Below are 24,673 nucleotides of genomic sequence, written 5' to 3'. Positions count from 1 at the left end.
GGTCCGCCATCTTCGCACCAGGTAGGCATGTTACCAGGCGATCCTCACGCCCACCAGCCACCCATCTGTCTACATTCCTAATAATCGAATCACCAACTATGAATGCCGACCTAACCCTTCCCTCCTGGGAGATATCCTCTGTGCGAAAGGACAATGAACCACCTGGAGAGCAGGTGCTTGCTACTGGATCCTTTCCTGCTGTACCAAGTTGATGCTCTCCAATCATGAGAACTTCTTCCTTCAAGGCAGCACTAGGGCTGCCAGTGTGAAGTTGGGACTTGGCTACTATGTCCCTGAAGGTCTCATCTATATACCTCTCTGTCTGCCTCAGCTCCTCCAGGTCTGCCACTCTAGCCTCCAGAGATTGGACTCGTTCTCTGAGAGCCAGGAGCTCTTTGCATCGCATGCACATGTACATCTTCTCACCGGTGGATAAAAAATCATACATGTGACAATCTATGCAAAAGACTGGGAAGCCCCCCTCTTGCAGCTGGACTGCTGCCTTCATCTCATTGTTCAGTTCCTACTTAAGGTTTTGGTTGCTATGGGTGTAGGAATGTGTCTAATTAATGTCTTTTAAATGTATTATTGAATTCACTATATGTCTGGTAGTGGTCTACAGGAGAATGATCAAACTCTCAATGAGGTTTTTTTTTTTCTTTTTTTTTTAAAGTGGTACCTGCCTATAAATTAAAGGATGAGCTAGGGGTGGAGAGTCCTTTCTTAATGGATTCATAGAAAGGACTCATAATTTTGGGTTGGTGAAAAGAAAATACAATTAAATTGAGAGAGAAAAGATAAATATTTCAGATGGGGGGCAAAAAAAGAATTGCTGGGGAATCAGCATACGAGGACAACAATTTTCATAGTGGCCACTGGTATTGCAGGCCAGCGGACACTTTGTTCATGTGGCCCACAAGCCAATTTTCAAAGGCAAATGGCCCAGTGATGCTGAAACTGAAATCTCCATTCAAACCTAACCATGCCTGCCCAGGCCCACCTACATCCTTCACATAGGAGGTGGGGAAGTTTCAAAGAGATTATTTCTGTGGGTTTTACACCAATTTACCAAGGGAAATCTCTTAGAAAATTGACCCTTTAAATAATGGCTAAAATGTTATTCTTAAATCAAGCTGGATTACCTTTTCCAGCCATTCCCAAATACAGTCTGGTCCTGTCAGCCCACAAGTGAATCTGGGAGAGGGAGTTGTTTATACAGGAGCGGATCAAAACCACATTTTTCCAGGGATATGGCTTGGTCTAGTGAATATAGAACAGAATATGAAATCCAGTGAAATCCTTTATGAAATCTGTTTTGCAAACTATTCTAGCTCTCATACAACTTGTCCTGTTTCCACCCATCTCAAAATATTATTCCTCATGTAGACAGAAAGAAAAAGGGATTCAAATAGTACAAGTACTTTCCTCCTGTGGAAAATCAAAACCAATTGTAAAATAAAATAACAAATTGTAAAATAAAATGACTTAGTTTCAATTAGAAAGCAATTCTCATATTTTAAGGGGTTATAAACACAAAGGTCATGTGGAAGAAATCCTTTGTCATTTAGGTTTCTTAGAATATTGTTTTCCAGTTACATGCTCCCTTGTATTTAGGTCTGGCCTGATCAGAATAATGTAGCACTTGGGGAAGAAGATACAGCCCAGCAGTCCAGCACTGGAAGCCAGAATGGCAAAGATCTCCACTGCCACCATATATTTGCCCTTGGTGCTCAGGTACGCTGGGATGAAGGAGACCCAAACACTGCAGAACACCAGCATGCTGAAGGAGATAAACTGGGCTTCATTGAAACTGTCAGGCAACTTCCTTGCCAGAAAAGCCACAATGAAGCTTAACAGAGCCAAGCAGCCAATGTACCCAATCACACTATAAAATGCAATGGTGGACCCTTCGTTACACTGTAGGATCATCTTCCCAGGTTCAGACTGCATGTCATAGTCTGGGAATGGAGGAGAGATGAGCAGCCATGCAATGCATATCACAACTTGAACCAAGCAGCATAGAAGGATTAGAGGGATGGAGATTCTTGTCCCTGCCCACTTCCTTAACTTGCTGCTGGGCTTGGTGGCATTGAAGGCAATGACAACAGTGATGGTTTTTGCTAAAACAGAAGAAACTGCAATTGTAAAAATGATCCCAAAAGCAACTTGCTGGAGCAGACAGGTCACTCTTCCAGGATGGCCGATGAATACCAAGGAGCAGAGGAAGGACAGCATGAGGGAGATCAGGAGGCTGTAGCTGAGATTCCGATTATTGGCTTTCACTACGGGAGAGTCCTTGTATATAATAAAGATTGCCAGTATTACATCAGTGATGATGGAGAAGAGAATAGCAATGAAAGCCAAAACTGCACCTAAGGGCTCCTCATAGGACAGGAAGACCACGACTCTTGGGATGCACCCATCCTTCCGCTCATTGGGCCATTGAACATCAGGGCACTTCATGCAGTTCTCTGCATCTACAGAAAACAATATTTTTTATTTTTATACATGTTGTTCCAGAAATTCAGAGTTTTTAAGAAAAGGAAAACATGAGCAAGGATTTTCAACATTATGTCCAAATGGAAATTAAAGAAATATTGAAACATGAAGAATATAGTTTATAGATCTATCTACTATCAAATTCTTTCCATCAGTCTCTCTGTTTGTTTATTTATTTATTTATTTGAGCTTTCATTGCAAAACATATCCTGTTTTCTTGTAGAGTTATGCTTTAAATAATTTCCCATATATTATCCTTTGCAAACTGAAGTTTTCCTAGTATAGAAACTTTACATTACACTTAAGAAAAAAAGAGAAATTATATGATAATAAGCAATCATCCTATTATAACTAGAAATCCAGGGATGTATCTAGTATATGTTGCTTCCTATTGAGTTTGTATGTATATTTGTAGTTGGTGCACATCTGTATTGTTTTGCATTGGGCAGAGTTATTCCATGTTTAGGCATGATATGCCAGACCCTATTTTAACTAGAAATCCTTGGATGTATATGTTGCTTGCTATTGAGTTTGTTTGTATATTTGTAGTGCAAATCAGTATTTGTTTGTATTGGGTGGAGTTATTCAATATTCAGGCATGATATGATAAACTGTATTTTGTCTACCTGTTGTGTTGGAAAATTCTCTTTCAGAGCAAGGGATGCAATCAAAACAACAGACTGGCTTCAGTCCCTGAAGAACTTTTCTGTAACCAGGAACACAACGCTCAGAGCATACAGAGTGCGGAGTCTGAGGACAGAAAAGAGAAAAAAAATATTCATATTCCACATTTAGCATTTGGCTCTTATTCTGAGGGACTGTGGGTCAGATCTAATCAGGAGTTTTTCCCAGTTTACATCTATGTGAAAATATCTTAGTAAATGAAGTCCTGTGTTCTGTAACGCTCCCGTCCCGTGCACGGGACTGCTCACCTTCATGGTTCCATGGAAGGTCCCAGGTCGGCCTCCCTAGTGGCAGCTGCTAGCACTTCCAGGCCCCGGCGTCCCATGGCGGCAGTCACTGGGCCTTCTACCGCGCACCAGGCCTCACGCCAGAGCTCAGCGTCTTTGGCGCTGTTGGCCACGCCCCTACGCGCGTGCGAATCGCCTGGCCTCTTGTAGGGCCAAGGGCGGATCTTAGCTCCGCAGCACGCCCTGATTGCGTCTCTGTTATAAGGAAGTCCCTGCCTCACTTCCTTGCCTTGGCAATCGGGTCAGCTTATGCTAGATTTTCTCCACGCTTGTACTTGTTCCTGTCTTGTTCCAAGTCTTGTTCCAGGATCCTTCTGTTCCAGTTCTGTTCCTGCCTTGTTCCTGCTTCCTAGTTCTAGCGTCCTCCTGTTCCTGTTCATCTGTTCGTCTCCCTGGTAGTACCTCCAGACTGTCTCTCTGGTACTGACCTCGGTTTGCTACTTGACCTGCCTGTTCTGCTGCCTGCCTCCTGACTCTAGTTTGCTATTCGAGCTGCCTGCCTGCTGCCTGCCTCCTGACTCCAGCCTGCTACTCGACTCGTCTGTCTGCCTTCTGACCACAGCTCACCTATGACTAGGGATGTGAATCGTTTCTTGACGATTTAAAACAATCGTCAGATATATTTTAAATCGTCAAAAATCATTAGAGCCGCGATACAATAGCAATTCCCCTGATTTATCGTCAAAAAATCGTAAATCGGGGGAGGGGGGAGGGCAGGAAAACCGGCACACCAAAACAACCCTAAAACCCACCCCGACCCTTTAAAACAAATCCCCCACCCTCCCGAACCCCCCCCAAAACGTTTTAAATTACCTGGGGTCCAGTGGGGGGGGTCCCGGTGCGATCTCCAGCTCTCTGGCCACAGCTGCGTTAATAGAAATGGCGCCGTGGCCCTTTGCCCTTATCATATGACAGGGCAAAGGTAGCGCCGGCGCCATTTTGGTTCCTGGCACCCGACGTCACGAGTGCAGGAGATCGCTCCCGGACCCCCGCTGGACCCCCAGGGACATTTGGCCAGCTTGAGGGGGCCTCCTGACCCCCAAAAGACTTGTCAAAAGTCCAGCAGGGGTCCGGAAGCGACCTCCTGCACGCGCACCCTGTCACATGGTAAGGGCAAAGGGCCACCGGCGCCATTTCTATTAACACAGCCGTGGCCAGAGAGCGGGACATTGCGCTGGGACCCCCCCACTGGACCCCAGGTAATTTAAAACATTTTGGGGGGGTTTGGGAGGGTGGGGGATTTGTTTTAAAGGGTCGGGGTGGGTTTTAGGGTTGTTTTGGTGTGCCGGTTTTCCCGCCCTCCCCCTCCCCCGATAAAATGATTTTTTAACCAAAAAAACCATGACGATCAGATTCCCCCCCCCCAGCCAAAATCAATCGTTAAGACGATCGATCACACGATTCACATTCCTACCTATGACCTCTTCTGACCTCTGGTACCTGACCTCTGCTTTGTTGACCATCCCTCGGACTGACTCCTGGACTCTGATCTTCACTTACTTGACCTTGTCTTCAGATTCTAGCTCTGTTCCTAGCCTTGTTGTCACCTACACTCTTCTGGTCCTCCTTGTTCCACCTGACCTCCACTCTCGAACCTGACCACACTCCCCTTCCATCTGTGAGCATGCCAGACTTCCACTCTCCCAGGAGACCCTGCAAGGCCCACCTAAGTCCAAGCATCCCAGGTCTCTACGGGCTCCTCCCAGGGGGACCTCTGGCTTCCAGTTGTGAAGCTCTTCCTAGCCTCTGTCTCCTTCCGTGCTCCGCACCCCAGGGGCAATTGCCTCTTGGTCCCTACCAAGAGGTGCATCTCTACTGCCACAGGACAAGGGTCCACCCTCAAGCACAAAATATATTCTTATTGTTCCCAGAACATTTAGGGAATGATTTTCAAAGCCATTTATGCAAAAAAAAAAAAAGTTATGTGTATAAATGACTGTTTTAAAAATTATCCAGCTCCGTAAAAACATTCAGTACAGTGTTGTGTGTACTTTTATGCAAACTAAGGTGAGGCATTCAAGGTTGGAGTAAGGGCATACTTTCAATTATAATGTATGCACATCAAATCACATGCACAAGTTGCATCTTGTAGATGAGCTTTTGGTCATATCAGAGCACTTACCTATGAATCCAAATCAAAGTTTGGTCATAAGTTGTCAGATAATTTGAGGAAAAGTTTGTTTAAAAGGTATGGATGTGCAGAAGAAACAATTTGTTTTGGTTTGTTCATTCATTTCATAAGGACCTCATGTCAAAAGTTTCAAAATACCCAAAAAATGTATTTGTTTTTTCATTTGCCATGAAGCATTGCAGCCTATTTTGGGCTCCAGAATTGGGGTTTTCTCATCAATTCTCATGAACCAAGAAGTTATCAGAAGGAGGAAAGAACTCCAAGATACCTAGACTCTGGCAAAGTGACAGCAAAAGTGGCATGAATAGTCTAAGACTCCAAAACAGGGGCAAAAGCAATAGCAGGAGGTCTCCAAGGCTCATCCAGTTTCTGAGTTAAGTATAATTTGTGTTAACTTAAAAAACTTAAATAAATAAAATAATAATTAAAAAAAGCTAAGATGCAGCAAGAGGGGAAAGAAGAACACCTCAAGACTGTAAAAGAGGTCACCGATAAGTAGCATGAACCTTTGGAAGCAGCATGAGAGGCAAAGTGACACCAAAAGTGGCATCATTATTCTAAGATACCATGAAGGGGAAAGAAACAGATAAGGTGACAGAAAAAAACCAAGGCATTGATAAAAGGATGAAGTAGCAATACCAAAGCAACATGAGAGGTGCAAAGCTGCTCCCCAATATGGCAGGAACACCTCAAGGTGTAACATCTAGGGTATGGAAGCAAGGCAAAGGAGCAGAAGAACTCCAAGGTGTAAAGTCTTGGAATGTCAACAAAACAGAGTGGCAGAGAGACGAACAAGTTTAGCAAGAGGGGAATAGCATCAAGGCAAATAGATAATGGAGATGCCAGTCATTCACATGTCAATTTTAATAGAAACGAAGGGTAAATATTTTCATTATATATGCTTTTATTACATTCCCTACTTAAACTTCATCTAACTGCCTGGTGACGTTGTGGATTTCTTCTGAAATTTACTTTCTGATTAAAACTTTAGTCACTATATGAAAATGGTTTCTCCTCAGAGAGAACTTCCTAGTACTTGTGGTTTTGCTTTAATAAAAAAACCTCTTCATATTATGTAGCTTAACTCATGCTCTTACATTTCTTGAATTTCTGTTTTGCATGAGTTCTCACTCTACTAAATCTTTTACCACATTCTGAACTTCAATGTGGTTTCTCCTTATCATCTTTCCTCTTGAGCTTGTGTTTCTTATTTCTAACTAATGTTTTTTTGTAGAAAAAACACTCCATTAGAACCAAACAAACCACTAGTGTAGGAGAATCAGGCTGGGAATTTGGAGGTGTAGAAGAAAACAAAGAACAAAAAATCAGGTGTAGTAGAAGGAGAAACATATTTATATTTTGTCTTTTTTCACATTTATGTCATGAGGACAAAACACTCCATTATAAAAAAACAAAAATGAAAGCTTGAGTGAAAAGAACACCTGAAGGTTTCAAAGAGTACACTGATAACAGTGGTATGAAACTTAGTGCCACTTCGCCACTTATGCTGTGTTCAAAGTGTGCCATCAATATCCTACAGCATAATCAAGGGAAAATGAATCAGAAAAGGTGCCAGGTAAACCCCTAAGGCACAGATTAAGGAACAAAACAGCTCAGAGAGCCACATCAACACACCAAAGAACCATGAGAGATGCAAACTAATCCCCCAGAGTGGCAAGAAGTCCCCAAGGTGTAGAGCCTGGAGTACGGCAGCAAAGGGAAGGGCAGAACATTCCTCTGGGTATAAAGTTTGGGTATCACAGCAAGTCTGACCCCAGAGATGTAGCATGAAGTGCACTGCAGCAGGCGATGTCTCTTTTCTTGAGGAAGTACTTGCTACTTGTCAGATTTAGTAATAGATAAAGGTCAGTTGTCAGCATAATTTTTGTGACATGAGCTTTTATTTTATTCTCTACTTGAGCTTGATTTTGCTATTGGTGGGAATTCTGGGTTCCTTGTGAAATTTGCTTTCTGATTGGAATTTTAGTCACATTCGGAATGGTTTCCCCCTCAGTGTGGCTTTCAGGTAAGTTGGGAGATTGATTTTCATGTGCAACTTTCATTCTCTCTATATTTCTGAAATAATTACCACGCTCAGAACATGAAAATAGTCATCTGCATGGTTCAGTTCTGCCTGTATTTCTTCATTCTGATTGAGGGACAAACCACCCCAGTTTAATTAAACAAACAGGAGCCTAAATGCCTCAGTCTCTGTACGGTGCTCACCTTACTGGACTGGTGCCGTCTGCCCAGATGCCCACTGCCCAGATGGAGAAAAAAGAAATCCAGCAAATCTCTCACTCTCTCCCTCCCACATCCAGATCCTGCTTCCAACCTCCCTAAGGGAAGAGAAAAATCATTAACTGAGTGCTACTCCTAGCTGGCGCTGACTGCCTCTTTCTTCTCACTATCCCAGTGGGATGAGTGAAATAAGTGCAGCACAGACTAGCAGCAGAAAAAAAAAGATGTTTTTGAAATGAAAATTTAAATCTGTGAGAGCTGAAATAGTGTCTTTCACAGCAACATCCTTAGAAGAAATGTGCAGAGCTTCTTGCATATTTTCAGTCTATAGGCTTAGCGCCACTTGATACAGATTGCACCAGTTGGCTTACTTGGAAAAATGCTTTGCTGTAACATGTCATATCTGTGGTCTTCTTGACTTCATGTCCTGCCAATGAGATCAGATATGACTCACAGGGAAGGGCTTATTGCTAAAGTTACTTAACTTTACACGCATTGATTCTTATGGCCCAAAGAATTAAAAGGGCTATAGAAATGAATGGGAAACAAAATAAATGAAATAAATAGGATTTTCTCTCTTTTGGGACCCAAAAAATAGAGGAGTCCCTAGAAAGAAATTAATGGGGTCTCTTGTTTCAGCTTGGGCATTCTTTTTAAATCACTGTTAATCCCTAGTGAAACATATGTGCAGGCTTTACCCAGCTGCACACAGTTAAGGTAGTACCCTCCCACTATATTAACTGCAACATCCTCAAATTCTTCCCAGTTAAAACAGCATGTCTGATAATGAAGAACAGGTAAAATATTTTTGGTCTGGTTTGTTTCTGGACAATTTTATGGCCGAAAATCTTTTCTGGTGGCGGTGGGGAAGGCGGGGTAATTTAATTCGGATTGCTTTTTTCTCAAAATAGAGTATGCTATTTGCTGAAATGAAAAAAGCAAAAATTTGAGGGGGCGGGAGTAGAAGCATATTTTATTTAGAGATGTGATTCGGCCGAACCTTTTGGTTCGGCCTTCGTTAATAGCCCGCTGCAGGAAATTTTGTTTCCCGTGGTTTGGGCCTATTTTTTTTCTTCTGACCCAAACCGGTCCCATTGGATGGCCTCTGTCACACGGTAGGAGTAATGGATGGCCAGTGTCATCTTAAAAAAATGGTGTGGGCCATCCTACCATGTGACAGGGGCCGACCAATGGCACCGATAGCCCCCGTCACATGCTAAGGGCAAAGGGCCATTGGCGTCATTTTGATTAGTGGCAGCTGACGGCCCAAGAAGGGGAGATTACCCACGCTGGACCACTGGGGACTTTCAGTAAGTCTTGGGGGGTGGGGGCAGGCAAGTCGGGCAAGTCTTGGGGGGTCAGGAGAGTGAGGGGTTGCAATAAATTAAATTTGAAGGTTTGGGGTTTTGGGGGGTTTTTTTAATGCGCCTTTCTCCCCCCCGAAATACGATAAGAAAATCACATGAAATTTTGTGGGTTATCTTATCGTTTCGGCAGGCCCCCAAACCGCGACAAAATAGGAAATATTGTCTATATTTTCTATTTTGTTGCAAACAAATGCACATCCCTAATTTTATTTTAGATTTAATGAAAAAAGAAAGGCCTCTATTTATTCAGCATGCACATTCATTTTAGATGAGCATAGGTCCCTAATGTCTATTGTACCAAAGAGAATCAACGAGGACACTAGGAAAAAGGTTTATTTTACACTATGAATTTTTTTTACCAGAGGGGAAGATATTTTGTTTAATGCTATATATCTTCATTTTTAGGCATGTTTCACTTGTTCCAGCTGTTTTCAATCGCTGGTCTATCCATCTCTCTTGCAGTCTGTACTCATAGGGCAAAGTAATGCATAATTTGCATGAAATTTGACATGGTGCATCTGTGCTAAACTTGATTTTAGTTCAAATTGGTCCAAAATTACAATTGTCTGACAATTTTATACATTGAAACACAGTGCTGAATAAGAGGAATCAATCTAGCAAGTCTTGCACTCACCAAAAGCTCAAATTTCCCTCCCACCATCAGCAGCCCAATAGATATAAAAGCTACTGGAGATTTGCATCCTTGCCCAAAAACCTGATGGAGCAATAAATATTGCTGCCATCACCCCCATTGCCTCTTCCAACATAACTACCACTTCTCAACAGCCTACTAGGAACGATCCTCTGCTCATCCAGCATAAGGAGGTATGACCTTACCTCATCCCTGCTCCAGTGCAGCATTTCTACTGCTGCCAGTAGGAGGCTTGGTCTACAACTACTTCTTATTAATGTGTGCATTTTACTTTCAGAGAAGGAACAACTCCCCACTTCTGAACTGAGATTGGGTCACTAGTTCTAAATGGGGATTGGTTCCTTCTTTTAATGAGCATTGAATAAATGAATAAGATGCATGCTATGTTTTCTCATTTGTATGCCTGGGTACACATCTTTAGATCTCTACATCATATCTCATGGGACTTTTGGTGTAGACTCAACACCATTTTGGTAGCCTTTTTATGAACAATCTTTAAAACCTTCCTATAATGTTTTCTAAATTGCAGACAAACAAACAGCAAGATAAGATGCACGTAACATTTTTGTAAATCCTTATGGAGTTCCAGTCCCATTCCCCCATTAACCATCCAGCTAAATCACTGACATTAATGCCAGGCATAGTGCCAAATCTTCCCTCCACCCCTCAAAAGAGTCCAAGAGTGTCCCCACCCACTCAACCTCTCTTCAAATTCAGAAAAAAGAAACATTGTCTTTTTCTAATCCTTACCCTCTCCCCTCTCACCCACAATCCCATCTCAAATCCTTACCTGATCCAGCACCCTAAAAGACCCTCAGAACATAATCTTCAAGTCTAACATCAGAAAAAAGATCAGCTCCAGCCATATAAAATGCCCTAGCACCAAACAGACTCATCCCAGGTCTCCCATCCTTCTGAAAACTGGTATAACATCAATTCTGTATAATCTAACCTCCATAAATCTATATGGATATATAAACCTTATGCCCACTCTACTAAACTTGCTGTTTTCACAAACAGAATCTGATATATCTGATATACTTCTGTACAATCACCTGCACTCTGATTTGCACCTCTACTGCACTAAATCATTCTGTTTTTTGCATATTGGATTTTAAATATCTGCTATAGAACCTGTAACATGCTTTGGGCTCTTGTTGGAAAAGCATGAATGATGATTTGACTTAAAGCTGGTATCTTATGATGATATGATTATTTAAACAGAATGCAATGCGTAGTCTAATGAGAACAGAATAGAAAATGCCAAACCTCAGTAAAGGACGGATTCCACAAGATGGCACTTTGGTTGACAAAAAGCTGCTGGCCACTTGAAGCTGAGAATTTTCCTACACTGATGCTGCCGAAGGAATCATTGGGGAACAGAACCCAGTTTATGATGTCATAGTGAGCTGGCACATTCCCTTTCTCATCAAAGAAGATCTCATCTCCATCAGGGGTTTTAAAGTGAACCTCCTTAATGTATTGGTTGAGCTACAAATGAAAACAAATGGTCACAAAATTCTGTCTCAGACTAGACCTGAAATCATTACAATTGATGTGACTACACACCTGATTCAAATTTTTGCATATTCAACACTTTGTATGTCTATTATCATATACCCAATGTAAGCATTATCATATACCCAATTTCTGAGCCTAAAAATTGTGAATAGATGTGATAACTAATTGAGTTATTATAGTAAGCGAACATACATTTCAGAACGATGATGTGTAGAGATAATCACTAGAGATGTGAATCATGTGATCGATCGTCTTAACGATCGATTTCGGCTGGGAGGGGGAGGGAATCGGATCATTGCCGTTTGGGTTTTTTAAAAATCGTGAAAATCATGAAAATCGAAAATCGGCACACTAAAACATCCCTAAAACCCACCCCGACCCTTTAAAATAAATCCCCCACCCTCCTGAACCCCCCCCCCCCCAAAATGCCTTAAATTACCTGGGGTCCAGTGGGGGGGAGGGTGGGAAAACCGGCACACTAAAACAACCCTAAAACCCACCCCGACCCTTTAAAATAAATCCCCCACCCTCCCGAACCCCCCCAAAATGCCTTAAATTACCTGGGGTCCAGAGGAAGGGTCCCGGTGTGATCTTTTACTCTCGGACCTCCAGTGCTTGTAGAAATGGCGCCGGCGCTACCTTTGCCTTGTCATATGACAGGTCAAAGGTAGCGCCGGCGCCATTTTGTTTTTTGTCCCCCGAGGTCAGGAGCGTAGGAGATCGCTCCCGGACCCCCGCTGGACCCCCAGGGACTTTTGGCCAGCTTGGCGGGGGCCTCCTGACCCCCACAAGACTTGCCAAAAGTCCAGCGGAGGTCCGGAACGACCTCCTGCAGTCGAATCGTGTTGTCTACGGCCGGCGTCATTTTGCGCAAAATGGCGGCGCAAAATGGCGCCGGCCATAGACAACACGATTCAACTGCAGGAGGTCGTTCCGGACCCCCGCTGGACTTTTGGCAAGTCTTGTGGGGGTCAGCAGGCCCCCCCAAGCTGGCCAAAAGTCCCTGGGGGTCCAGCGGGGGTCCGGGAACGACTTCCTGCATGCGAATCGTTTTTCCGTATGGAAAATGGCGCCGGCCATACAGCGTATGGCCGGCGCCATTTTCTGTATGGAAAAACGATTTGTGGCAGGAGATCGCTCCCGGACCCCCGCTGGAACCCCATGGAATTTTGGCCAGCTTGGGGGGGCCTCCTGACCCCCACAAGACTTGCCAAAAGTCCAGCGGGGGTCCGGAACGACCTCCTGCAGTCGAATTGTGTTGTCTGTGGCCGCCGCCATTTTGCGCCGCCATTTTGCGCAAAATGGCGCCGGCCGTAGACAACACGATTCGACTGCAGGAGGTCATTCCGGACCCCCGCTGGACTTTTGGCCCTTATGAATGTAGTGAGCTATGTGGTACAGCTCAAAGAGAGGTTATATAGGCCCATGAAATAGCCCAGGAGAATCTACAGCACGCGCAGGAACACCAGAAGGCCAATTATGACAGAGGAACCCGAGCGAGAGAGTTTAGAAAAGAAGATAAAGTTTTGGTCCTGGTGCCTACTTCCCCACACCAGTTGGTGGCCCAGTGGTGGGGCCCCTGTGAGGTTCACCAGAAGCTAGGGCCAGTAAATTATAAGGTTACCCAGGGCCAAAAGTGTACCCATGTGTTTCATGTAAATCTGCTCAGACCTTGGTTTGTAAGGGACACTTTGGTGGTCAGGGAGCCAGAGGAGGAAGTGGATCTGGATCCAGAGGAAGAACATATGGCCAGAGGGGAGGAAATAGAGATGGGCTCTACACTCACCCCCATACAGCGACAGCAGCTGCAAGCAATAGTTGACCAGTTCCCTGATGTGTTTTCTAGGTATCCAGGAAAGGTGCAAATAATCCAGCATAGAATAGTTACAGAACCAGGGAAGGTAGTAAGTCAGAAACATTATAGGCTCCCCGAGGCTAAGAGGAAGGAAATCAAGGAGTAGTTAGCAGAAATGCTGGAACTAGGGGTGATTGAGGAATCCCATAGTGAATGGGTGAGCCACATGGTATTAGACCCAAAGACAGATGGGACAACTCGATTCTGTATCGACTTTAGACAAGTTAATGCCATTTCACGCTTTGATGCATTCCCGATGCCCAGAATAGAGGACCTCCTAGAGCAATTGGGAAGGGCCTGATATTTGTCCACTCTTGACTTAACCAAAGGGTACTGGCAAATCCCCTTAGAACAGAAGAGCCGGGAGAAAACAGCCTTCATTACCCATCGAGGGCTGTACCAATTCAAAACGCTCCCGTTTGGAGTACATGAGACCCCCACCAGTTTCCAAAGGGTGATAAACATAGTCCTATGGCCACACCAAGGGTACACAGGAGCTTATCTGGATGATGTGGTAATCTTCTCGGAAACTTGGCAAGACCATCTGAACCATCTCACAGGGGTCCAACAATTCATGTGCCAAGCCAGTTTAACCACAAACTCAAAGAAATGTTCTGTGGGGAAGTCAGGGGTACAATACTTAGGACATGTGGTGGGGCATGGAAAGATAAAGCCCATGTTAAAGCCTTTGAAAAGACTCCTCAGCCTAAAAGAAAAAAACAAGTATGGGACTTTCTGGGGTTAGCAGGGTACTATCAGAGGTTAATCCTCAATTTTGCCAATCTGATGACTCATTTAACTGTGTTACTAAAGAAAGATCAACCCAATAAAGTCTGAGGAGACCAGCAAACTGAAAACGCCTTTGCAGAAATAAAATGGAAGTTATGCCAATACCCGGTGCTACAGAGCGTGAATTTCCAGCACCCATTTATATTACAAATGGATGTTTCAGACAGGGCTGGGGGCAGTTTTGTCCCAGAGGGTGGGTGAGGAGGAACAGGAAGCTGAACCCAAATGAAAAGCATTATGCCACGATCAAGAAGGAATGTCTGGCCATTAAATGGGCCATTGAGAGTTTTCAGTACTATCTCCTGGGAAGGTCTTTCACATTGGTCATGGACCATGTGCCCCTAAAATGGCTCAACCGAATGTGGTCCACTAATACTCACCTGATGAGGTGGTACATGGCCCTACAACTGTTTAGATTTTCAATACAACACCGGGCAGAGAAAGACCATAAAAATGTGGACTTCTTATCCTGGGATGCAATTCTTTCCCTCAAATAGGAGAAGAAGGAGCCAGGGACCCATGAAAAAATGGGGGAGGTATATAATGGAAGATATGTCCCATTATGACTGCTGAACAGGTATGGAATGCAAACCAGGGCTGAATTAACCAAAGCCCAGTCAAGGGAGGGGTGGACTGCAACACCCAGAGGGTCAAGGGAGGGGACGTTGAGCACCTGAAGGGAGAGGAAGTTGAGTATGGCTTGGAACCAGGTGTAGAGCAGATTAAAGTAGAGGAGACAGACCCATGAGATTGGTGGGAGTGGCAGGAGGAAAAGGACAATGAAGATGGCAGCAGCTGATACTAGCTGCACAAAAGACCCTTAGGGAATTGCCATGGGGCAGAGTAGGAAAACACTGAGGTATGTGTGCTTGCTTGAATGTGACTTTTTTTTTCAGTGTTGTTTTTCCTACTGAAGGGTCGATTTCAATTTATGCCAGCTTCGGAGATTCACAAATTGTGGTAAGGGGTAACTCTGAAAGCAGGAGCAGCAGTGCAGGACTGCCTTTAAAGGATTTGGGGTATAAGCAGTAAAGGGGGGAGGGGATGACACAGCCAGGACTGAACTGAGTTAAAGAAGCTGGTTTGCCAGGACCAAGCTAAATGTTCGGGACAAACTTTGAGAACATAAGAACATAAGAACATGCAATACTGGGTCAGACCAAGGGTCCATCAAGCCCAGCAACTTGTTTCCAACAGTGGCCAATCCAGGCCATAAGAACCTGGCAAGTACCCAAAAACTAAGTCTATTCCATGTTACCATTGCTAATGGCAGTGGCTATTCTCTAAGTGAACTTAATAGCAGGTAATGGACTTTTCCTCCAAGAACTTATCCAATCCTTTTTTAAACACAGCTATACTAACTGCACTAACCACATCCTCTGGCAACAAATTCCAGAGTTTAATTGTGCGTTGAGTAAAAAAAGAACTTTCTCCGATTAGTTTTAAATGTGCCACATGCTAACTTCATGGAGTGCCCCCTAGTCTTTCTACTATCCGAAAGAGTAAATAACCGATTCACATCTACCCATTCTAGACCTCTCATGATTTTAAACACCTCTATCATATCCCCCCTCAGCCATCTCTTCTCCAAGCTTAAAAGTCCTAACCTCTTTAGTCTTTCCTCATAGGGGAGCTGTTCCCCAGGCTGTTGCACTGGGACAGGCATAGCCTGGGGGTCCAAATTCAGTGGCACCATAGTGCCAGGACTAAACTGGACTGACAGGGCTATGTTTAAATCCTGGTGTGCCCTGGGTAGGGATATGGGGCAGGCATAACCCAGCCGAACTGTACTAGGGGAGTCCAGACCCTGACTAACCAGTTTTATTTACAACCCGTGTCGGTGTTATTCATCTGAATTTGAACATGGAGTCAGACCTCGGGAGAAACGAATGGATACTGCAATGAAGAACCAGTGGCAGAAGCTCAAACAGCAGAACTCTACCTGGTGAGCCCTTACAATATATATATATATAGTCTTCCCTGACCTCCTATATATATATGCATATATATTTATATATGTATTTGTATGTTTATTTATTTATTTATTTATATTCTGCTTTTTGGCACGTCAAGCAGATTACATTCAGGTATTGTGGGTTTTTCCCTTTCTCGAGAGGACTTACAATCTAAGGGGCAGATTTTAAGAGCCCTGCTCGCCTAAATCCGGGCGGATTTAGGCGAGCAGGGCCCTGCGCGCCGGTGCGCCTATTTTACATAGGCCTACCGGCACGCGCAGAGCCCTGGGACTCGCGTAAGTCCAGGGGTTTTCTGAGGGGGGCGTGTCGGGGGCGGGCCCGGTCGGCGCGGCGTTTTGGGGGCGTGTTGGCACATTTTGGGGGCGGGCCCGGGGGCATGGTTACGGCCCGGGGCGGTCCGGGGCGTGGCCGCGCCCTCCATACCCGCCCCCAGGTCGCGTCCCGGCGTGCAAGCGGCCCGCTGGCGCGCGGGGATTTACGTCTCCCTCCGGGAGGCGTAAATCCGCCGACAAAGGTAAGGGGGGGGGGGTTTAGACAGGGCCGGGCGGGTGGGTTAGGTAGGGGAAGGGAGGGGAATGTGAGGGGAGGGCAAAAGAAAGTTCCCTCCGAGGCCGCTCCGATTTCGGAGCGGCCTCGGAGGGAACGGGGGTAGGCTGCGCGGCTTGGCGCGCGCCGGCTATACGGAATCAATAGCCTTGCGCGCGCCGATCCAGGATTTTAGTAGATACGCGTGGCTACGCGCGTATCTACTAAAATCCTGCGTACTTTTGCTTGCGCCTGATGCGCCAGCAAAAGTACGCCAAATCGCGCGGTTTGAAAATCTACCCCTAAGTTTGTACCTGAGGCAATGGAGGGTAAAGTGACTTGGCCAAGGTTATAAGGAGCGACAGTGAGACTTGAACCCTGGATTCCCTGGATCGTAGTCCACTGCTCTAACTACTAGGAGTCCAGGGAAGCTATATAAGAGAAGTAAACTCAGGGGTGGGTGGGTAGAGGGGTACGGAGGGAGGAAACTAAACATTTGAGATTACCTGCAGGAAATTTTTTTGTCTTTCAGATACCTTCTAGCTGCCTCTCACAGGAAGAACTGCAAACACTTGCTAATGTCTGCTCTCCAGTGCTGGTCTCTAGTCCAATGATATCTACAAAGAGCCCTTCCCCCAGACAGACTGATCAAACTTGTGCAACTTTTTTTTTTCTTTTTCAGCCTCAATACACAATTTAGGACTTTTTTTTTTGCTCACAAGTAAAATACCCCCCCCCCCCCCCCAAGTCACCTCATTTGGACCTTTTGTGCCAGCATTTCTATGTTTCTGTTTCTATGGGTCGATACAGTAAAATATAGATATTTTCTATCTTCCATCCACAAATTAAGACCTAGATTCTCCAGATTGCTATATGTATCATGGGAGTATCACACTTTAGCGGCTGCGATAAAAAGGGGGTGCAGTTATGCAAATTTTCAAGATGCTGCATCATAGAGCTAAAAATCATAATCTATGATAAATTGTTGTGTCATGGAATGGATTATCACTGTGTGAGATGCATTAGCACAGCCCGTGCAAAAACTGGGAGATAGGCGCACGAGTTGGGTCGAATCGTGCAGAAAGTTTCTTTTTTTAATGCATCCAAGTATGCACATATCTTTCATTGTGCACATGTGAAAAGTACTGAAGAAAGGATGGTGCATTGGCGTATTTGGGGAGGCCAATAGAAGTGTGCGTTTAAACTTTAAAGTGGACAGATGCACCAGGGTCCCCTGTCTCATAACTTTACTGGTTCTGTGGCTGACGTGTAAGTCTTGAAAGAAAAATGTACGCTATATAACAGGCTCTTGCAGCTAGGGGCTAATGGGGGAAAAAAAAGACAAATATAGTAGAGGGCTTTGGAAGTCCTCTCCCTAGCTTAGGTGAACTGAGTGAAACTGGAAATGATGTCAGCGCTTAATCCAAGTAACCAAATACACAAACCTTCAGAGTGCATTGTCTTATGCACTTCAAAGTAAAAAAAAACATTTACCATTTTTACTTTCTTGTTTATTCTCCCCCACCTTGCAGCCCAGAACAAATTCATAGTGAACGCTTATGTGGTGGAAGTGGGATTTGCACTCACATCTGCACGCACATATAAATAGGGCACACTAGGCACATCCAGCCTGATACCAAGCATGCATGTACACGTGTATGTAATAAAATGGCTGCAACCTTTATAGCCAAGGAACATATATGCGTGCTTGGTTTTAAATAGGCTGAAAGCACCACATATGGACCCTATTTGAAATGTGTGCACATGTGCACACAAATCCTGATTACATCATATGGCTGTGTAGGTATATGTGTGAAAAGCCCTCATTTTCACGATCACGATATTAGTCATCCCTGTGATAAAATCTTTCCCCCCTCTTCCGAACAAAAAAACATGTTATTTCCAATATTAAATCCCTTATTACAGTGCATTAAATGTTCATACATGTGGTAGGAGTCAGTCATAAAATGTTAGTTTTTGCATACTCATTATAAAAGTTGCATGCAAACATGTGATGGGATTAAGATTGCATGAGTATCATGCATTGGATCCCTTTTATCATTCATTGAGGCCATAACATGATTTGATGAATGACCCTGTAAATCTTCTATTAGAGCTGCAAATTTCAAGCTTCAAGTATTGTGTAGATTAAAACCATTCATCTGTTTAGCAGAGTTTAGAAGAGAATTGCAGGCATTAGTATTGACAAAATTGGATTATTGCAAATCTATCAATCTTGGAGTTGGGGTTCAGCTCTGAAAGCTTTACAAATGTGCTGAACTCAGCTGCAGGAATAGTAATGGGTCCATCTAGGAAAGAGCAAATGATTCCTATTCTAAGATAACTCCACTGGCCTGCTATGCAGTGGAAATAAAATGTAAGATCTTGCCAGTGATTCAGAGGGCTCTCAGTAGTAATATATATCTCTTCCTATGAGCTCTTTGTTAAGAATATATAGGCCAAAAAGAGATTTACGATCAGCTGGTAAATGTCTTCTCTATGTTCTCACTGGGAAAATCATCAGATTGGCTGGGGCATATTTTATCTAACAGGTGTAACAGAATTCATTACCAGAATGTTTGCAGCAGGAACCAAATTTTATATCTTAAAAAAAAAAAATACTTGTAACAACGTTGTTCTTCCATGAAGCATGTAACCTGCAGTAGCTGGTACCTGATTCAGATGTGATTTTCTCTCTTTAAACACAAATGAAGTTTTAGGAATTAGTGTAGTAAGGGTGTGAATCTTCTGGCAGAGGAATTCATTATTAAATTGATTTAACTATGTTTGCTCTTATTGTAAATATAAATGCTTTAGATTTTTAAGCCATCTAGGACTATGGATTGGCAGCATATAAGGATTTAAAGTTAGATTTAATCAAGCATTGTCCCATTACAAACAAATCATCTAAACAGTGACTGGTCCTGTCCAGTCGTGCATGCGTAACCCCATCCCTGGGTGTGAGCTGCTACCCAATGGGGCCATAAAAGTATTTATAGGCTTTTCGGGGCAGGGACCCTGATTAGCTCTTATGTTTCCCTTTACTCAACTTGGGGGTCCTTTCAGGTCCCAGTGCGGGGTGACTTTCCTTGAATCCTCTGGGTAAGATGAATTTTCATACACTTTGCGCTGTGTTCCCAAAGAAGTCGCAGGGGGTCACTGTATTAGTATCCAGAATAATAACTTTACTGTAGACAATAATGGATTGATGGAACAATAAATCTGAATGTCCAGCACCACAGCTCTTTCTCTCTTTACTACAAATTGTATCCTCTATCTGTGCAAGAGTCCTTTCTACAGGCTGGGAATCTGGCCACCCTCCTGGCTCAGGTTAAATGCAATCATCCTTTTGGTCAGGGCTTCTTTTTGTGGACAGACAAACCCTTTCCCAATGGCAAAAACTGTCTCGGCACAGAGAGTGATTCTCTCTCTCTCCCCAGGTGTTGTGAAGACTCTGGATGGATTCCCTCTCTGATAGATGGAGTCTTACTCACAGTTAGATTTCCTTTGTCTTGATGAGAATCCCTGATGGGAGGATCCTGGATGCAAGTATAGATGACAGGTCCATGGATGGGTAGGAAGTGGGACAGAAAAATACTTCCTCCTAGGCCTTGTCAAAGTTAACATCTTCTGCTCCCCAAACTAAATAACACTGTATATCTCTTGCACTGGGTCACCACCCTTTCAGGGGCAGGGCTTCTCTATCCCTAAGTGTCCCTAACAAGTGTTCCTCACTCCCTGAGTCCTGGAAAGGCCCAGGTATTCAGCAAAGCTTCTACCAAGCAAAATGTCAAAAATCCAAAATAGTTCCTGGACAATCACTCTGCATCTCAGCTGGAAAGAACAGCAGTGGAGTCCTGACCAGAACTGGGGGATCTCGGAGGGCTTCTAAGGCTCCAGGTAGGCCAAAAATGCAACTCAGGAAAATCTCCAACCTTCCTCTCAAACGCTCAATTAAAACAGCCCTCAGAGGCCTTTTCAGAGCCCTGCAATAAAACCTCCTGCAGGGATGTCCATTACAGCCCCCTCAATGGGAGGGGTTGCCAACAAATGGATGTTCCTCCTAATTATCCCTCTCTAACTGCACTAACATGTATGGTCCCAGGGCTTATTGGCAATCCAGAAAGATGCCCAGGTTACACAATCTTCACAATCATCCAATACAATACAATTTATATTGTAGTGTGATTCTAGTGCTGCTGGGCTTAGATGGGGTATCTGACAGCCACTGTCTGTAGCCTGGCTCAGGGACTGGTGCTCTGACGTATGCCTATAGGTTTAATATGGCAGAAGTCTGCTTATTTCCTCTCTCTACTCATGTGTCTTGGCCTGGGGTTATGTGGAATGAGTTCAGTGCCTCCTGTATACCTTGTTTAAGTTCCATAGAACAATCTTCCTTTATTCCCTTCAGCCACTTTAATAACTCATCAGCTCTTCAGTTAGAGGTCTGAACCTTATTTACTTTATTACACAACTCAGGGACTTCTTCCAGGCTCCCCACATTTACCAACTTTCTAGTCACACTGATGAAATTTAATTACATAATTTCTTTCCAGTCTCCCATGAATACATCACAATTCCTAAATTCAAGCCTAATTCTTCAACAGTCTTCCCTATGTTTAAGTGCAGAATTTCTGTGATTTCAAGGAACAGCCTTAATTTAATCCCCCTGTGTTTATTACAGAACTCCCTCCCTCATCACCTTCAGTGAATAGAGGACTTTATCTTTTCAGGTATAAATCTTGTTTAAAAAATGAAAGACCTAACATCCTGGATTTAAACCCACAAATGTCACAATGCAGCGTTGCCACTCTCTAGTCCCACATTATACTAAATTGTTACCCAACATTGGCAGCTTAAAAGCCTGGATTTCCCAAAAGTCCTGCTTCCGTTTCTAAAGCTTTACTTAACTTGTTTAGTAAACATACCAAGCATTTAAACACAATACCCCTGTCACAAAGCTGCAGTTTCCCTGAGAGTTTACTTTAAACAAAGTCAACCAAACGTTCAATATCAAGACAACCCTCAGCAGTGTTGACACTCCTCTCCCTGCATTTACTTTAGCTGTGCAGTTTAAACCAGAGGCGTAGCCCACCCACTTTTGGCTCAGGCCCACCCAAACAGAGCTGCCCAACACCACAGCAGCACAGTGATGACTGCCCGAGGATATTCCACCCCCCAACAGGCACCTGAGCAGTCCCGTGATGGAGCAATGATGATTTGTCCGCAGGGATCCCCCAATGAGCACATGATTTATTTATTTATTTAGCATTTTTCTATACCAGTATTTGGTTATTACCATCATATCACTTTACAATACAACAGCTTATTTAGCCAATATCAATACATCAAAATACAATGATCATGTCTTCATTCGTACCTTATTAAAATGTGTTACTAATTTACAATTTTGTTTAAAAACTTCATTCGTACACATAAGCATCCTTGACATTGATCTACACATACGTTCCACTGTAATGCGTCTGCTGTTCTCATGGCACTATACTTTTCCAGCCTCAAATGCCTGTTTGTATAGCCAGGTTTTGATTTTTTTCTTAAACTGTGCCAGATTTGGTTCCAATCTTAATTCAGTTGGTAGGGTGTTCCATATTTTAGGGCCAGCTAACAATAAGGCTCTTTCTCTAACCAAAGTAAATTTTGCAGATACCAGCAATTGAATTGATAACAGGCCCTTATTGGCGGATCTTAAGTTTCTCGGTGGTACATGTAACCTTATCGCTGCATTCAGCCACTCTGTCTTCTTATTATGGATAACCTTATGCAAGATGTTTAATGCTTTATATTGAACTCTCTGTTCTATCGGCAGCCAATGCAGTTCCATCAGGACAGGGATAATGTGTTCTTTCCTATTTGTCCCAGTAAGTATTCTCGCGGCTGAGTTTTGTAATATTTGTAGTGGACGTATGGTGGCGTAGGGCAAGCCCAACAATAATGCGTTGCAGTAGTCTGTAGAAGAAAATATTAAAGCTTGCAGTATGGTTCTAAAGTCTTTTTCATCTAGCAATGGCTTCAATCTCCTGAGTATTAGTAATTTATGGTAGCCCTCTTTTGTTTTATTTGAAATATGTCTTTTGAAGCTTAATTCTGAATCTAAATGGACCCCAAGGTCTCTAATCGTGGATCCTAGATTGATTTTCAAGTTTTCATAGTATGATTTGGAGAAATTTTTCTCTCCAACAAAATTATTTCTGTTATTTCTATATTATTACTGAGTTTCATTTGATTCAATATTTGTCTGATTGCATTGAGATGCATTGCTATCATTTGAAAGGCTTTATCTAAAGTGTCATTAACAGGTATTAGAATCTGTATGTCATCTGCATAAAGATAGTATTTTAATCCCAGTCCTGATAGTAGATGGCAAAATGGGGTCATATCGAGGTTAAACAAAGTTGCCAATAAAGCTGAACCTTGTGGTTCCCCAGTATTAAGGTTGATAATTTCAGGGAGTACATTATATATTTTGACTTGGTAGGTCCTATTACTTAAAAATGAAGTTATCCATTGTAATGGTTTCCCTTTAATACCACTTTCATTTAACCTATTTATCATGATTGTGTGGTCCATAGTGTTAAATACTGCCGACAGATCGAAAAGCAACAGGAAATATTTATTTCCAGTGTCAAAGCCTTTTAGAACAGAATCTTGTAACAATAGAAGTAATGTTTCTGTGTTTACATTTTTCCTGAAACCAAATTGAATGTGATAGAGTACATCGTTGTCTTCTAGATGTTCATTTAACTGAATCAAAACTATTTTTTTTTATTAATTTTGCCAGAAATGGGAGATTTGAAATTGGTCTGTAACTATTCAGCACTTTGTTATCCAAGTTTTTCTTTTTAAGATTGGTTTTATGATTACATTTTTTAATTCTGGGGGTAGAATTCCTTCTTTCGAGGATAAATTAATAATGTATTAATAGTTGGAGCAATTGTTTGAGTCATCTGTTTAAGAGTAAGTATCGGAATTACATCTACAGGATGCTGGGCTGGATTTAACTTTTGTATGAGTTTTATAACTTCCTCCATTGTTGCCTCCTTAAACTCTGTCCATGGCAAAATTTCTTTTGTCTTCATTTTAATTTCATGTTTGGGAATTTTATCTAAATTTGTAATTATTTGATCAATTTTACTTTTAAAGAACAATGCCAGTTCTTGACTAAGATTTACATTCGTGTTTGCATCTGTTTGTGTTGGGGTCGGAGGTTAGTTTGTTCACTAAATCAAATGTTTTAGGGTTTCCTGAAAATGTTTTTATTTTATTACTATGGTACTCCTTTTGGGGAAGATTTTAAAAGCCCTGCTCGCGTAAATCCGCCCGGATTTACGCGAGCAGGGCCTTGCGCGCCAGTGCGCCTATGTTCCATAGGCGCACTGGCGCGCGCAGAGCCCCGGGACTCGCGTAAGTCCCGGGGTTTTTCGAGGGGGGCATGTTGGGGGCGTGTCGGGGGCAGGGCCGATCGGCGCGGCGTTTTGGGGGCGAGACGCGGCGTTTCGGGGGCGGGCCCGGGGGCGTGGTTTCGGCCCGGGGCGGTCCGGGGGCGTGGCCGCACCCTCTGGAACCGCCCCCGGATTACGTCTCGGCGCGCTAGCGGCCCGCTGGTGCACGGGGATTTACTTCTCCCTCCGGGAGGCGTAAATCCTGTCTAAACCCCCCTCCCCGACAAAGGTAGGGGGGGGTTTAGACAGGGCCGGGGGGGTGGGCTAGGTAGAGGAAGGGAGGGGAAGGTGAGGGGACGGCGAAAGAGAATTCCCTCCGAGGCCGCTCCGATTTCGGAGCGGCCTCGGAGGGAACGGAGGTAGGCTGCGCGGCTCGGCGCGCGCTGGCTACACAAAATCGGCAGCCTTGCGCGCGCCGATCCAGGATTTTAGCGGATACGCGCGGCTACGTGCGTATCTACTAAAATCCAGCGTACTTTTGTTTGCGCCTGATGCGCCAACAAAAGTACGTGAAGGCGCACTTTTTTAAAATCTACCCCTTTTTGTTTAGTCAATTAATTTCTTATAGAACGCAAGATAAACACGATAATTAGTTAGGGTTGTTACACATTTATTTCTTCTCTATGCGTTTTTCTTCTCTATAAGTTTTTGCTTTGTTTCTTTGATAGTTTTATTATACCAAGGAT

The 24,673-nt window shown here is 43.6% G+C and overlaps 1 protein-coding gene across 1 annotated transcript in view; it reads right to left on the bottom strand.

Moving 5' to 3' along the window:
- Positions 1 to 1,560: 1,560 nt before the first annotated feature.
- Positions 1,561 to 24,673, bottom strand: part of LOC115077638 (vomeronasal type-2 receptor 26-like) — a 190,898-nt gene continuing 167,785 nt past the window's right edge. Inside the window, exons 4-6 of the mRNA XM_029579934.1 lie at positions 11,131 to 11,352; positions 3,126 to 3,249; positions 1,561 to 2,477 (exon numbers count right to left, since the gene is read on the bottom strand). Of these exons, the coding sequence (XP_029435794.1) occupies positions 1,561 to 2,477; positions 3,126 to 3,249; positions 11,131 to 11,352 (1,263 nt within the window). The remainder of the gene's footprint in view (positions 2,478 to 3,125; positions 3,250 to 11,130; positions 11,353 to 24,673) is intronic.

Source organism: Rhinatrema bivittatum, chromosome 16, assembly GCF_901001135.1.
Source record: "Rhinatrema bivittatum chromosome 16, aRhiBiv1.1, whole genome shotgun sequence".
Taxonomy (NCBI): Eukaryota; Metazoa; Chordata; class Amphibia; order Gymnophiona; family Rhinatrematidae; genus Rhinatrema; species Rhinatrema bivittatum.
Note: the sequence above shows the minus strand (reverse complement) of the source record. Positions and strands in the feature narration are given on the sequence as shown.